We start from the raw sequence: 17,164 nt of genomic DNA, 5'->3' as shown, positions 1-17,164 counted from the left end.
CACACACATACCTGTTTTTATGCTTTTCATTGGTTTTATAATTTGTATTAATATTTATTTTATCATTATTTTATTTATAAGCTAAGGTTGCTAGCACAGGTGTCTAAAACTAGATAAAAACACTTGCACTTTCTGTTTGCAGTTGTGTGTGGTATTTGAAAAAAAGAACATTGCATTTTCAGAAATAGCCGGCCCTCCAATCATTTGAGTTTGAGACCCCTGCCGTAATGTGTAGCTGGGTCATGGTTGGAGAAACGTTAAAGCAGCTGCAGGTCAACTAATGTTAGCTAAGTCTTCATTACATCTGGCAACCCAGAAGAGGCTCGCGTCTGGTAGTCTTGAGAACTTTCACCAGTGTTTTGATTTTGGCCTGCAGAACGTTCGGTAACAATCCTACAAATCGCACCTTTAATGTTAAATAGACTACATGTGAACGCTAGGTGGCAACGTTGTATTACATTTCACTAGTGTACTTACGGTGAAATACGGTGTGAGCTTCACAAGTAAGGAAGGTGCAAATATTATGTAATTTATCATGGGAAATTATTGGAAATTTCTTGTTTATTCTAATTGCAAACCACACACATCCATTCGTAATCACACGTACACTTTTAATACATTGAAAATACTCTCATTTTGTTTATTTGATGTTGCCTAGCAACACAGCGTTCAGAGCAAAGATTCTAGAACAGAGCTTCAGAGAGACACGTTTTGAGTTCGTGGCCAAGTACCTAAAATATCGGTTTCCATGTGTATGTGCTGGATGGTGTGCTTCCTTTATGAAAGTAAGTGTTTTATACAGTTAACGTTACAGACATAATGAGTCATGTTGTAGTGGTCCACATAAATGTGCCCCTTCTGTTATTAAAATGCTAAGCGGAGATTTAACATTATTCTTTCTTGTGTGGCTAGAAGCTGGCTAGCTATGTCATAGGGAGGAGATGTTGCTGTAACGTTATGGGATTTATGTTGCTTAGCGTAATGCCATGGTCATTTGATATGAGATGCTTGTACTTGTAACTTCGTCACTCGTAACTTTAGGACTCTAGGATTTTTAGGATTTTTTTTTACTAAGAGTAATTCAGAAGCATTTTAACCCTAAAACAATCCCAAAACAGACATAAGGTCAAATCCATATAGATTATTTATTTGTCAAATAAACCAGTAAAACTGAATTAGGGGATGGAATATATAACATTCACACTCATAGCTCATATTTTTAAAATAAATCAGTGAAAAAGTATCCTGACAAACAAGCAGCATTTTAATGCCTTAGTCATATTTCATAATTTCAATGATAGCCCAGTTTGAGAGGTGCAAGACGTGTGACATTATTTATTTTTGCAGCCAATCACTGCTATTGTTTTATTTTATTGATCTGATTTTAGTTATAGAAGCTAAATTCGGCAAGCTAAAGGCAGGCCACAGGTAAAATCCAACGAACCACATTCACCCCGCAAGGCAATAGTTGAATAGAGCTTTTGAGGTATTGCCACTGCTCCAACACTGAAAGGCACTGTTAGAATGCTTGGATCAAGCCAGGTTCAGCATACAGTAGCGTATGTCACTGTCTGCTCACGTTGGTGACCGGACCAGGGCAAGCACACTTTCGCAGTTCCCGCCGGAAATGCAGTCTAGTTAAGTTTGTCATCTCATGTTTCAAAAACATATGTTACTTCAGAACCATGAATAACTTCAGCATAGCTTTATGAATTATGAATGCAACAAAAACAAACATATAATACAACCAGCATCAGAATTAGCTTCAAAGCAGTCTTGAAGGAGGCCATTCACTTGTCAACAACTGATGCTATAACCAAGGCAATGTAATTTTCTCTTCTAAATTATCAGGTGTCCTCCACCCTCTGACTTTGTCCTTTCCCTCAGCTTTTTTCTGATTAGTTGTAGCTGTTCAGTCTCCTTCCGTATCTCCTCCTTCGCTTTCTCTACCTCTGCCCGGGCACACTCTAGCTCATCCCTCTCGCTCTTCATATTTTCTCTCTCCAGCTGGAGTCTCTTCTCCTCTTTCTGTAGCTCTGTTCTTCTTCTCTCCAGTCCATTCTCCTCACTCCCTCTGTTTATTCCGCACATTCTCATCACTCGTTTCTTCTCTGTGAAGATGAAAGAAAGAAAAAGACTATTAGCTTGAAAATATCTGTCTGTAGATCTATACATCTATCTTTACATCTATCGCATGATGAGCCTTCTTTTACTTTTGAGTAGGTTTAGTGTGTGTGTGTGTGTGTGTGTGTGTGTGTGTGTGAGAGAGAGAAAGAGAGACAGAGAGAGTATAAAATAAATGTATTGAACAGGAATGGTCACAGGAAAGAGAGAGATTCCAACTCTGACTTAATTTATTATGTCATCATCACTATCACATTTACATGTCTTATGGTAAAGAGAGAGAGAAAGAGAGAGAGACTATTTAAGCTGGGTATTCATTCTAAACAGAACTACTACTATTAGTACAGAACTACTAAATTGTGCACACATTTTACTATATAGTACGCTCATTTTACTAAATTGTGCTCTTATTTAAATTTTTGGAAAATGAGCACACAATTTAGTAAATTGTGCACACGATTTACTAAATTGAGTGCACAATCTAATAAAATAAGACCACAATTTACAAGAGCACTATGTAGTAAAACAAGCACACAATATACTAAATTGTGCACACAAACTAGTAAAATGACACCACAATTTAGTAAAATGAGCGCACATTCTCTTGACATACAGGGAGGGGGAACGTGTAAGATAAATGTCTACCTCTCAGTGATATTATGAGCAGTAGTGGGTTTTGGCATGGGCGAAGCGGGCAGCCGCCTGGGGCGACATTTTTTCATGACACATGGGGGCGGAATTAGTATTTATCAGTTTTACTCATTTGCACATCAGTCATATGTCACCATATGGGGAATGGGTGCCCTATATAGGCTACTTTGCAGAAGCCCGTGTTTGCTGCTGAGAAAGTCTCGCACACAGAAGTTGAGAAGGGAAAGGAGGCGGCCAGGGATTCACCTCTGAAGCAGGGAATAGGCCTATCACATAACCAGGGATGGATTACTGAACGGGCCTACTGGGCCCAGGCCCAGGGGCCCAAGGGGTCAGGGGGCCCTGAAGCCCAAGCCTTTGCATGGAATCATTGCCTCAATATCAACAAATCAGGATGTAGGCTTTGAATCTGATTGAATTTAGTATTGGCCATCTCCAAAATGCACCAGAATACAGGAAATCACATCAAACAAATTAAAAATGTGCTGGGGGAGGACCCCCAACCCCCCCCTCCCACATATACGACAATAAGTGGGGGGCCCTTAATACATCTGGGCCCAGGGGCCCGAAAGTTCATAATCCGCCCATGCACATAACTAACACTAAAGTCATTCATACTACGAATTGCTTCCAAAAACAGCACATTTCATTCATAACATTGGCTACCTGTTATTTTTCTGGATTGTGAAAGTGTAAAAAAAAGATAATACCTACAAAACGAATCTGCACACAAAAATGTTTTTGTTTTGACAATGGTTGACTGTTTTGAGGGATACAGTAGGTGATTTGATTCTGGAGTGCCAAATAAACACAAGACAAGAAAGGGACAAGCCATCAGGTAGGATAAAAGAGCAAAGATTATGATTATGATGATTATGATTGATTATGAAATAAATTGGAGAAGGATGAAAGGAAACTTGAGTGTGACTAAAGTGACTAAAATAGAAAAGTGTACACAGAAAAAAGGAAAATAAGATAAGGGGTTACACTTTACTTGACAGTGTTGACATAAGAGTGACATGACACTGTCATGAATGTGTCATTAATAAGTCATAAACGTTTATGACATAACGCTTCTGTTAATATGTGACATTCGGTTTTTGTCATAACAAGTTAGGGTTAGGATTAGGGTTAGGGTTAGAGGTTAGGATTAGGATAAGGTGTTAGGGTTTGGTTTCATGTGTCATGACAGTTCATGTCACTCTTATGTCAATACTGTCAAGTAAAGTGTTACCGGAAAATATTCAACCAGTTCTCCATGCACATTGAGAGTATCAATGTAGACCTAGACCAAGACCATAAACAAAAACAATAACAAAAAAAACAACTTGCCCAGTTCTCTATACAGCAAGGGTTGGCAGTGAAGCAGCGCCCTATAGAATCCATCCTTTGATGTGGTGCCGCCCATCTCTAGACCCGCCCACAGCTCCTGGGCCCTCCTCTCGTCACCCTTGGTAGAGCTGACACGGAAATATGCCTCCTCACTCAGTAGCCCCTCCCCCAGAAGCTTATTGGCCACAGTCTCCGCCCGTGTTAAACACTGAAGGAGGTCTTCTTTCGTCTCACTGAGAAACTGAGCACGCTCTGAGGGAGAGATGACATTGATAGGGAATTAATAAACATGGGTTTATGCAATTTTTGTTTGATATCAGTCCAATATCCTCCAAGATACAGGCAGTTTGGCAAGGAGAGGGGGTCAATTTTTAATCGACCATATCTCAAAATCTAGATCACTTAGCATGCTTAGACTTAGCATGCTGGCACATTAATAGGTATAGTATGTGATGAATTCAGAGCATTTTCTCCAGATTTTACAGAAGCAGCCCCTTTGAAATGCCAAAGAATCCTGTGAGAATTTCCACTCAGCCATGTTTAGACATTTTTTTCCCAAAAAAGGTACTGAATTGATGTGGAATGACCCATACATTATCACAATGCTATACTTATAGTCTGTTAATCCAGTTCAATATATTTGATATATTATATAGCATATACCCTACACAGTTACATCCTTCACAAGATGTTTGGGTCAAATTGACCCGAATGCATACAGAGACTTAAAGGAACCATATGTAAGATTGTGGCCAAAACTGGTACTGCAATCACTTTCAAAATACTGAAGAGCGGTGTATCTCCTCCCCCTCCCCCCTGACTCGAGGTTGCCAACCCTGATGGCGAAACACTACTGACTTCGTGATTAGTAGATATGTGGAGGGTGGCGCGTCAGGCCAAAACACAACATGACATGACAAAACACAACATCAACATCAGTTGAGGGCTGCAACTTCACTTTTTAAATGACAATATCCTGGCCGGACTACTGTTGTCAGTGATATAAGTATTTGAAATGAACATGATTTCTTAATGTCTAGTGACATATCAGGGCCATTTTATGATTAATTGAAATATTTTTCTTACATACGGTTCCTTTAATGTACAAAACAATTTTGAAAATGACCCCTTAGCCTTAAAAGATTTTTTACATAGATTTCTTGAGGTTACCGACTACTGTCAGTACAAATAAACCCCTGAAAACGATCAATTTTACCTAGCTTGAGTAGCTGCAGACAACAGCTAAACCACCCAGGCAGCTACAGCCCTACACCAGGTAGGTAGCTGCCTGGAAGTTCTAACTGTTGGCTACCGCAACTCGAGACCTCGAAAAACAGAGATAATCTTAGAGGAATACTATAGTATTTTGGGACTTAGAAGTGTTAGTATTTTGGTACATACTATATAATTACTTTAAGACTGCACTATAGGAACATTATAGACAGTAAGGATATTATCAAAGATTGTTAAGGTGGAGCAAGATAGTGCGTCGTAGTTCATGTCTATGGGCGCGAAATGGGGATCGAGTCCTGTCTGCATAAAGAGGCGTGTCGATGACGTATTGATGATGAGTGTATGTTGCAACCGGCCAACAGCAGCAAAATAAATAACCGGCGCACACCTGATATAAGGTTGATTTTCTCCAGACTGGAATGCTCAAAAATGCTAAAAATGTAACTGAAATGTTCAGAAGGGTTTGAGAATCATGAAAACGTGCCCAAAATTCACATTCCTAACTCTATAGAACCAAGATCTTAGCTCAATGGCCATAGACTTCAATGGAGCAGTTGCTGCCTCTGCTCTGCATAGCCTCCTGAGACTCAACTCATAGACCATAGGTTTTCAAAGTGCGGCACGGGGGCCAATGGCGGCCCGCGGAAACATTTCTGGCGGCCCGCGATAACATCTGATAACATCTGTAAAACTGTACAACTGTATTGTGTGCTTTGAAAAGAATGAATCTCCGTTAAGTGGTGTTTCGTGGCCGTCAGGTTTTCCTGTGGTGCTTTGCCCTGAATAAGGCCTATGCTGATAAGAAGCAAGGCACACTGAGACTGTTTGTTCTAAATCCACACTGAGACTGTTTGTTCTTGAAATGGACTGCAACCAGAACTGTTATATCCCAAATTTGTCTCTTGAGGGTAGAGAACCCCAAGGATTGTGTGTGCATTGCAATTTTTCTTAAGATTTTCACAAGTTTTGCCAGGTTTAGCCTCAGTTATGAATTAAAATGTGTTTAATGCAATAAATATAAACTGTAGAGATGCAACCTGGTCATTAAAATGATTACAAATGGGATTTTTTTCCAGGTTCTTTTTTTTCTTTTTCTCCCCCCGCCCCTTTGGCGGCCCTCAGTTCAATGTTGGGTTCCTGAATTGGCCCTCACCAATCAAAACTTTGAGAACCCCTGCCATAGACCTATGTCCTCTGTAGGAACATGAAAATGAAATGAACAATCCAGAAAAAAAGAAATAAAACTGTCCAAAAAAGCAAATAAAATAGTCTAGAAGAATAAATAGCCTTTTCCCTTATATTTGATGTGTGGTACCCTTAAGTGTACCCTTAATTTAATACCACTATTGACAACTCAAAGCTTTGGTCGCCGAGAGGCTAAGTAGGGGAGACTAACTTGCCCGACGCGCTGTTCAATAATTTCCAGTAGCGATAAGGTTAAGTTATTTATTGTAGAAAACAGTCATCTCCAGAATAGCTCAGTATCAGTTCATGAACGTCAATAAATCCAGTTCTTAAAATCCAAGTTTTCATGTATTCCACAGCTAATTCATTGAACAGTCATCAAAATGCGGTCAGCAAAAAGTAAGGCTTCCCCCATCACCCCCCTTTGTTCATTCACAAAACACCTAGCAGGTAACATTATGAACCCTGCCGCCACCAACACCAGGTGACCCAATTATCGTGAGTAAAGACAGGTGCATAACACAGATGTCATCTGACCCCAACAACCACTAAAAGCGTAATTTATCCATTTTGTCCTGTTTTCATGGCTACCTTTTCATACTAAAACGGTCCTTTTATCCACCAAAGTGAACATGCTATAAAATTTTAAATAAAAATAAATTTAAACAAATAAAAATTGTAAGATGTTTTTTTAATCTTTAATAGATTGGAAATCACAACAAAAAAGAATTTAGAGGACACTTTTTTTTCTTGTTTTGACACCCCTCGTGCAATCCGGGTTCACAGAAATTGTTCCTTGCTCCGCCTTAACAATATTTGATATTATTATAGAGCATCATAGAAGTATTATAGAGTTACTACTGTAGTCATTTATCTACGGAGCCCGGGAGAGCTCACTTGAAGTGATATTTTTTCTGGTTGTGATAGTTTGTGAGCACGTTTTCCTTTAAAAGATTTTTTTACGTAATTACTAATTCGCTGTCTGACATTATTTATATTTTTGTATGTGAAATGACAAGTCAAATAGCAAAAAGGGTTATGGATAGGTTCGAATATAGGCTACTAAAATTAACAGTTATAGAGATCAACGTGAACGTGAGTCAGTTACTGTAAGAACCGTAGCGTGGTTTCATCTATGTCAGACATCTCAACCTGCAAAAAGTCATTTCAGGGAGGTATCACGAATAATGAATAAATAAATAATGTAATGTCTAGTCAGTAGGCTACACCAATGTAGATTTTTGTAGTTTCGTCTTTTCATGCATGAATTGACACTAGTTAAACTCATTATAAAAACATTTTTTTTGCTATCATTTAACCCGCCATGGGCAATGCTAAAGGCACTGTTACAAACAGTGCAGCGTGCAAGACTAGGCCTGTCATTATTTTTTACTCTTATGATTATGAGACAAGGGTACACTTTGAAATGGGTCTTACATTTTCCTTTTTGGGGGGTACTGACTCTGCCATGACGCTCCTGTTCCTAGATACACTGAACTGATTAAGTTCGGGAGAAAAGGGATAAAAAGCCCGCCTATACACTGAAAACTGATTGGTTTATTTAGCGAAACAGGCCAATCAGGATGCTCTCTGTCTTGGATGCGCTCAGGCACACACGCACCACCCCTCTCTCTCCCCCCTGTCTTGTGCGCGCTACACTCAGATGCACACGCGATTTCAAGTCTCGGTCTGGCGTGTGAGCTCTTGATCTAGATTCCGGGAGATTTTATCTACTTTGCGGGTGTCAGGGAGCCGCTATCAATTATGCGGGAGACTCCCGGAACTTCCGGGAGACTTGGGACGTCTGCTATGTGATAGCGATTAAGTGTGTAGGCCTACGGTTGATATAGGCCTACATATTCTATGTGATTTACACGTTAAAAAAAAACATGGATAAGCTGAAAGAAACTTTAATTGTGTTTTACAGTTTTGCAAAAATAATAAATGCATAGCTAGTGAAATCATTTCACTATCCTAGTCGCTAAGATAGAAATTATTAGGACACATACTTGCTGTGGAGACGACACACTTTAGGCTATTTTATTTGCGAGATCATTGCAGCCTGATTATTAGCCTATATTTAAAGCCTAACATCTCTGGTGTGGTTTTGACGATCAGAAAAGTAATTTGACGATTTAAAAAGTAATTAAGTTCCTTAGCTAGCTAATTAAGTTCCTAAGCGACACAACTAAGCAATAAAGCAATAAGGACAGTAGAAGATAAAGAATATGATAAATATACTAAAATACAAATTATACTAACTAACACTTAAATACAATATATAAAAATATACTAAAATACAAATTACAAAAATACAAATACTGTACACCCATAATATACAGTAACAGTGTGTGTATGTGTGTGTGGGGGGTGCCTGTGTGTGTGTGTGAATGAGTGAGTACTGTGTGAGTGTCTGGGGCGGACCTGTCTGATGACGTCCTCAATTTGATAGTAATTTCAGATAGTAATCAGCTGACTAATTGATCCCAATCAGTGAGTCAAAGCCTAAGCTACATAAGTCTGTTTTGTCTGAATGCACTATACATGCAATCTGATGAAGGCCTTATAGGCCGAAACGTTATTGCTCATTAAAACGTTTTTGTTTCATAAACTCAGAGTGTGCGGCACCTTCTCCTACTTGAATTTACACACCGGTAGCCAGCACCTCATTTTGGTGTGCGTTTACATCTTTCCTCCATACTGTGCAGGGTTGGGTCAGATTACTTTGAAATGTAATCCATTACTGACTACAAATTACATGGCAATTTTTGTAATCAGTAACGTAATCAGGATTACCAAAAACATGTAACGTAATCTGATTACTTTAGGATTACTTTTAGATTACTTCAATAAATATGTCCCTTAAGTAAAAGACACCACCTCTGAATTGATGAAAGAATTATCATTCTATTTTTCTGTTTATTATTTCATTACATCTAAGAAATCTCTTTGCTCTGAGTAAAGCATTCCTGTGTGAATTAACTGATCTTTTCCTCCAAAAATCTTAATGTAGCCCCTTGTTTTAGTGTTACCATTTACCTTGAGGTCACCAGGTCACATTGTCTGAAAAACACCCAAAACGAATACATTTCTATAGCTATTCTCCACTTTGGGGGTGGTATTTTGGTGGTTGAAGTTTTCCCCATCCCAAAATTGATCACTTAGTCATGGATGTGATCATGGATCACTATTCTCCAAACATGCACAACTCAGCTTAACCTTTATAAGGGCACACCTGGACAATGAATTTAGCTTTCGCTGGATTTTTTTGACCCAGGGACATGGCCTGAGATTGAATGACACCATGTCCATTTCAATTGTGGGGGTGAGAAAATTATTCCTTTGGGATGTTTTTCAACCAGGGGGACCTGGTGACTTTCTCAAAGTAAACGGTGACACTAAAACAAGAGGCTACATTAAGATTAGGAGGAAAAGATCAGGCAGTGTGCCGAGAAACCTGCCCCAATAGTAAATAAGTTAGTAAGTAAGTAGATACTCTTTTGATCCCGTGAGGGAAATTTGATCTCCCAATCCGCGAATTAGTGAAGCACAGTGAACACACAGTGAGGTGAAGCACACACCAACCCGGAGCAGTGAGCTGTCTGCTACAGCAGTGCTCGGGGAGCAGTGAGGGGTTAGGTGCCTTACTCAAGGGCACTTAAGCCGTGGATGTGGGCATGGGAGAGCAGTGCTCAACCACTTCCCCCGCCCACATTTTTTCTACTGGTCGGGGATCGAACTGGCAAGCCCGAAGCTTGTCGAATTAAAAGATAACTAGGCTATCATTAAAAAGTTGCATTGCTTGCATGATAAAATGTAATCAGGTAGTCACCAACAATGTAACTGTAATCTGATTACACATTTTTTTTATTGTAATCTGGGCTGATTATAGTTACTTGATTTTTGTAATCTGATTACGTAATCCTGATTACATGTAATCCGTTACTACCCAACCCTGATACTGTGTCACCATCACCTACTGGCAACCCTTCACTCAACACCACCATCTACAAGCTGATGGGTGTACAGTCACACTAGAAGTACACATACAAATTAATTTATTTCATGGCCCCCCATGGAGAGAATTTGGCATACCCCCAGAGGCTTTTAGTGTGACCATACACATCAAATTTGGGGCTGTTCAGAACATCTCAGCTGAAGATATAGAAAGAATTCTGTGACTGCTGTAACTCCTGAGAATATTCCCTATACTTGCATGACAATTTTCAAATGAAATATACTAAATCAAGAGTCCTACCATGACGCTTTCTTTTGGAAATTATTTTTTCATTTTTGGGCTTAATGGCATTGAGGGAGGGGGAAAAAACAGCATTTCATGGTAACAGAGTTACAGAACACCATATTTTAAACGTCTCCTAAAACACTTAAAGTTTGTAGAGTATGGGGTGCTCTTATCCAGATAGTTTGTTGGTTTCTTGGGTTTGGGTGCTCTTTAATCCAAGGTATTGTACATCCAGATTCAAGAATGAGAATAAATTCAAGGTCAATTGCAATTCTGAATATGTGGTGTACTGTATTGTCTGAAATGCCCGTGTGGATGTTTTTATGTTGGCAGGACGAAAAGAAAACTTAAAGAACGTTTTTATGAACACAAGTATGCAATTAGAGTACAGAATGAAGATTATCCTATGGCCAAGCACTATGGATGTACACCACAGTGACCCTTCAAGCCTGAAAATTCAAGGGGTTGAAATTGTAAAAACATCAACACGTGGTGGAGACAAACTCAAGTTATTACTGCAACGAGAAACTTATTGGATTTGGAAACTAAAAGCAATGGAATTTCCAGGCTTGAATGAGGAAATAGATTATGCACCGTTTTTGTAACTGTTTTTAGCTTTTCATGGTCTTGTAAGAAAATATAGGGCCTAGATCTATTTATAGGCTACTCTATGTATGTATGTAGATTGTGTAGTCTCACAACAAGTAAAATATGTATGTTTTCTTGATTTTGTGAATGTTTACTATCTTATTCAGGGACCTGTGTGAGAGGCGGGCCAACGTTTGCTTTGCTATTTTGATTGACAGCTCTCTACTGCTGAGAGCTGTGTGAGAGGCGGGCTCAGCAGTGGGGAGAAGCTCAGCACTAATTGTCTAGTTGTCTGCACCTGTCTTTACCCACATCCTTAACAAATGCACCACTCCGTTCTTTTGTGCTACTGCCCTGAAGAAGGCACTCATGCCGCTACGCGTGGGCCTTGTTTTTAATATGTCCATGTAGGACTTGTCAAATTAATAAAGACATTTTAAGTTGAAGTGCCTTAGTCAGAGAATTTATTCTCATTCTTGAATCTGTCTCCTAAAACACCTTTAGATATATTTTTTCCTCATTTTTATGTCAAAACCATATCAAGGGAAATGTGTGCAACATAAAACAAGAATAGAATAAGAATAAAGTTGGCAATATCTTTCACAATTACTTTCAGATAAATGAGCTTTCAAGAGCACAAATCTACTGTATACTGCCTGACACTCTACTTGTCATCATCTTCAAATTGCTGTAACCTTTGATCTAGGGCACATAGAAACAAACTTTAACTTGTTTTGCAAGCTTTAAGTGATTGGTAATCATACCAGATGTGTTTTGTAGAGATGTTTAAAGTTTTAATTTTTTACCCTAGATGTATACATTTGCGTGATTTTCCCCTGTAGCAATGGGACTATATCAGACACAGATTGAGAGACAGTAGGCAAAAACGCACCCATCTCCAGCATGAGCTCCGACTCGTGTTCCAGCAGCAGCCAATAGAGTGCGCCCATGGCCCGCGCTCCCCCAGCCTCCAAGGCCCTGAAGATCCCTGCCATCCGCTCACGGCTGCTAGAGCCGCCCACCAGTGCCTGGTACTCCTCACTAGCCACCAGCCCCTGTGTCAGGAGCGCCTTGGCGATGCGTCGGGTCTCCCTGACGCGCTCAGTCAGCTCTGCCCGAAACTCGTGCACTAGCTCAGCACCTGAGATTCAGGGCAGGAAAGGGCAAGCGAAAAAGTTGGGAGAGAGAGTTAAGAACAAGTAGTTTTGGTTGTAGTAATTGTAGTTGTAGCACTAAAAGAAGCAATACCAATTGAAATAGTATTGTGCATTATTACACGGCTCTTCACAAGACAAGTAGAATGCTCCATTGGCTTGAATGGGATTTCCCAAATTCGTGTAATTACCGCTGCAAACATATAATTACCGCTGTCAATGGCAACGGGTTTTGTGCTTCTGATACGTCTTTCATATCACTACGCAAGGACTGGAACTTCATTCAAAAGTAAAAGCAGACAGTTGATCAGCTGTGTTCTAAAGAATGTTTGATTCAAATTCAGCGTCTGTTGATGCAAACCAAAGATTCTAGAACAGAGAAAGATAGATCAGCAGGCATGAAGTACGCTCTGAGCCCGACAGGGCGTCATTTTGGTAAGCTCAGCGCAACATTTCATATGTTCCAATTCTATGAGCCCACCTGAACAGCTGTTTTTAACGTTGCCAGCTGTTTTTTTTTTTTTACTCGGTAATGAACTGCAAGAACTGACAGTGTGAAAGGCCTGATTTATCTTTTTCCAAGTTTACACTGAATAAGGAGAGGTAAATAGGCCTATTTAGACAGAAGTAGCTATTGCACTGGTAAATAGATCACATAAATTCCCATTGAGAGACTGTATAGCCTACTGATAAGCTAGCTAGCAGGCAAACTAACTTAGCTAACGTTATATTATCACCATTGTTCTTTTTTCTACCTGTAGGCTATACGTTAACCCTTCGTTCACGGCCTGCTTAAGCATAGGCATAGGCTATTATTATCAATCACTAATAAGGTCAAGATTTCACTCAAGCGTCTGATGTAACTTAAATAAATGCAAATAGTTGGCCTAGGCTAAACACAACCGTGCTTGACACTAATTATTATCGTTTCCATGCAGTCAAAAACTCCCAAATTGTCCTGCTTGCCTATGTGAAATGCATAGGCCCTATGACCACAGAAGTTCGTTTTCAAAAATCATTCGCCTATATATATAGGCTGGAGCCAAATTAAAACATTTTTTTGTAAATGGCTTTGTAAATTAGGCTACGTTTAATTAAAAAGTGTTTCTTGCGTGCGTTCATTCTCTCATTCCCTCTCCAAAATGTTCCTGTTCTAGGCTGGCCAAGTGCATGAACCCAGCATCGGTGCGCGCGTCACATGAAACACAATTGAGACAATAGATTGACCATATTGTACAACTGCAAAGCCTTATCATAGGCATGTTATATTCATGACATGAAAAGTGGAACTTATAGAACGAAAATGAGAAATTGCGCAGTCGGCTAAACGTTTTAAACTTGCGCAAAACTGATGAACCCAGCATCGGTGCGTCGCATAAATTAAAACACAAATTGAAGCCGCACAGCTTGACCATTGGACAATCCTACCACAAAACCTTTCCATAGGAATGCAACGTTTATGACATGAGCTCTCAGCGCAGTGCTGACTTGCGCGTCTTTGATGAGCGTATACGAAGGAAAGCCCTCTAATCGGACGGGCAAGACTGACAAGGAGGCCAGCCCGTGGCTACGCGTAGCCTATGTCAAACAGGTGCTTTCTCTTCGACCTCCACAAATTAAGCTACAGTTAATTCCGTAGTCGTTTGAATAAGTTTGCGATTGACAACGCGACTGACAACGTTGTGATAAATAGGCATTCTAACTTTTGCAAAGTCAACTTGAATGCATCAATTTTGAACAAAGTTGTGTAGGCTACACCGCGCCAGTTGTAGTCTGCATGAAGTTCTTGCACAAGCCACCGTTTTGATTTCCGTAGGGGAGATGCGGGCTGAACCCGCTTGAGGGAGAGAGGTGCAGGGAGAGAATGGGTGCTCTACACTACGCACATCTCTCTGAAATACACTAATCCATATTTTAAATATTTTAAAAACAATCATGGAAACAATGTCAATAGGCTAGACAGATATTGTGAGTAGGCCTAATGCAGGAATGGACGTTACAGTTATTCAGTAACTATAACGAATTACTGAAATTTAAATTGTAATGTGTTACCTTTAGACTACTTCGTTTCCCAATAAAGTAACGAAATTACAGTAACACGTTACCCCCAACACTGGCCTATTGAACTTTGGTGGATGATGGACAGATGTCAGTGCCCTAGCCTAATTTACCCTAATTCTACATTGTCTTTATACAATATATTTAACTGGTCTAGACATGGTGTGGTCTATTGGGTTTCACGTAATTTCAACATACAGCTTTACAGAATAAATATTGTTAACATGTTAGGATCAGCGCCATAGGATTCCCACGGTAGCCAGCGTCTGTGACGACACCTGAGCTTACCAAAATGGCGCCCATAGAGTCATAGAACGTACTTCAACATATCCAACGTATTCTCCTGCCAGTAATCTATCTTGCTCTGTTCTAGAATCTTTGATGCAAACTATCCGCTGCGCGTCGGGGTCTGGTTCGCCCTGTCGGGACTTATTTTCCCAGTAATGACCAGCGTTCTATACATTATCACTTACGTAACTGTAAGTGTGAATGTGTGTCACCACAACATATGTAGGACTGTACATGGGATCCGCATTGCCCTGGATTAAAGAGAGATCTCCATTTAGAAAAAAAATAATAATATTAGCTTAACCCATGTTCAGGATACTTGCCCATGGTATCTCAGGACAAAGCCGTCTTTGTCCTTTAAATGTTCTTGACAGGTAGGCAGTGACATTCTTGACATTGCATTCCCATTATTATAAAATCACTTGACTGCTTTTCACAAGGTGCTGTTTTGTCTCAGATTACAGATAAGTCAGGCATCATAATAAAAACTATGACAAACTATGATGGAAGGATTTGGTTCTGGATAATGTGCATTATTTGGACCAAAGAGCAAAGTGAGATTAGAAAACATATTTTGCATGTACTTTAGAATGCTTTAATGTTTTGTCATACACACACATGCATACATACACACATCATACATACATATGAACTCAGACAAGTACAGATATGTTCCTAGACACATATGATTGTACACACACACACACACACACTTCAAAACACACACACACACACACACACACCACACACAGACTCAGACACATGCGCACACACACACACAGTATTTTATGCTTTAATGTTTTGTCATACAAGATTCATTCAGAACTATGAAATTACATAAGCTTTTTTATTTTCTGTCCTGACCTATTCTGAAATGAAGGAAAAGTTTAGGTACTAATCTACTGACAATAAATCCAATTGCAACCTTTATCCAAGTTGTATAAACATCTGCGGCCTTTATGTTATATAGGCCTGCATTAGGTGCAATGTAAAACACTAATTGTTTGCATGTAATGTGCTGTCCTTACATGACCCTCAATGACCAATTTAAATTTAAACTAAGTGTTGGCACAAACCTTGTTCTTTTTGTATTTGCAAAGTATTAATGTTGTTTTATGTTAGTCTGTATATTACATAGGTTATTATTCTGTGACACCAAAGTATCACTGTAAGTAGGCAAAATGAGGCAGGTCAACTTCTCGTGTACTTACCCTTGACATATTCCTGACCATCCTTGTCCATCTTCATTATCCAGCTCGTCTTAGAGGAACAGTGTAAAAAGACATACGTAAGATAAACTCTATAAGCTTTTTTGTCATGTTGAAAATACGCAATGTAGATGACCCTGCCCTGTAAATGGCATTTTGTTTGCGAAAATCTCGAAACATAAGCACACTCAAGCACGCATGCAGAGACATCCAGTTATATCCTGACGTTCAATAAGAAGCATGTACAATATACCATCATTTAAAAGCACGTCCCCCTCAATTCTTCCTGCATGTGTTCAGTTCAAGCTCTCTATGCCGATATTACTCGCCCGATATAACTCTTCCAGTTGCTTTCCGACAGCAATGGTTTTCTTGAACACTGGATTCCAGATCATCTAAGGTTGCTCCACTTCACCAAAAAGGATAGCTACAGTATCTCTTCTCCTCTGACATAAAGCTGAGGCGTGTCTCTAAGGTTGCTCCACTTCACCAGAAATGATATTTCTGGTGAAGTGGAGCAAGTTTACTGACTCACTGCAACTCCAGTCAGTTGGAAGGACCAGTTGGACGACATTGTGAGATGGGTGAGCCTGCATTTGTGTTTTATAAAAGGCATGATGTGGCACAATGATGTGGCATCATCAATGCTTAAAACCTGTTGTGCATAATTTGTTCCGGTACCGACCCTAATCACTCGTTCAATCACTAATCTCAATGTAAAGTCAATCGTAGCCGAGTCATTGTGCTAGCTACATAGTCATGGCATACACCATTGGAATATAGCGCGGGAATGGTGCCAAAAACCTCCCTTCCTACCATCAGGTGGATCCATCAAACGTCATGTCAAACGACTACCAGCACAGTTCATTGCTTTATCATGCAACAACATATGTGTACACTCTAAAAAATGCTGGGTTATTTTCTCAACCCAAACGCTGAGTTGAAACTGTTGGGTCATTGTGTGGGGTTGTTTTTACTCATGTTGGGTTATTTTCTGTAACCCAGCTTGTTGGGTTGATAGTTTAGGACAGCGCCCCTCCTCTCCCCCACCTGACGTGAGCACACTACTCAGCACCAGGGTAACTTTAACACAGCTGCAT

At 39.8% G+C, this 17,164-nt stretch overlaps 1 protein-coding gene across 2 annotated transcripts; it reads right to left on the bottom strand.

Annotated features, from left to right (window-relative positions):
* Positions 1-1,690: 1,690 nt before the first annotated feature.
* On the bottom strand, positions 1,691-16,557 carry LOC121689467. Of its 2 annotated transcripts, XM_042069333.1 has the most exons (5): positions 16,318-16,557; positions 16,068-16,116; positions 12,249-12,497; positions 4,108-4,359; positions 1,691-2,111 (listed from the first exon to the last, which is right to left on the bottom strand). In XM_042069333.1, the coding sequence occupies exons 1-5, from the start codon at positions 16,321-16,323 to the stop codon at positions 1,840-1,842; spliced, it is 828 nt and encodes a 275-aa protein (XP_041925267.1). In that variant the 5' UTR covers positions 16,324-16,557; the 3' UTR covers positions 1,691-1,839. The 2 variants fall into 2 exon arrangements, with proteins under 2 accessions (XP_041925267.1, XP_041925266.1); XM_042069332.1 differs by lacking the exons at positions 16,068-16,116; positions 16,318-16,557 and adding an exon at positions 12,605-12,714.
* Between the last annotated feature and the right edge of the window lie 607 nt (positions 16,558-17,164).

Source organism: Alosa sapidissima, chromosome 18, assembly GCF_018492685.1.
Source record: "Alosa sapidissima isolate fAloSap1 chromosome 18, fAloSap1.pri, whole genome shotgun sequence".
NCBI classification, from domain to species: domain Eukaryota; kingdom Metazoa; phylum Chordata; class Actinopteri; order Clupeiformes; family Clupeidae; genus Alosa; species Alosa sapidissima.
This window is presented reverse-complemented; position numbering and strand designations above follow the sequence as displayed.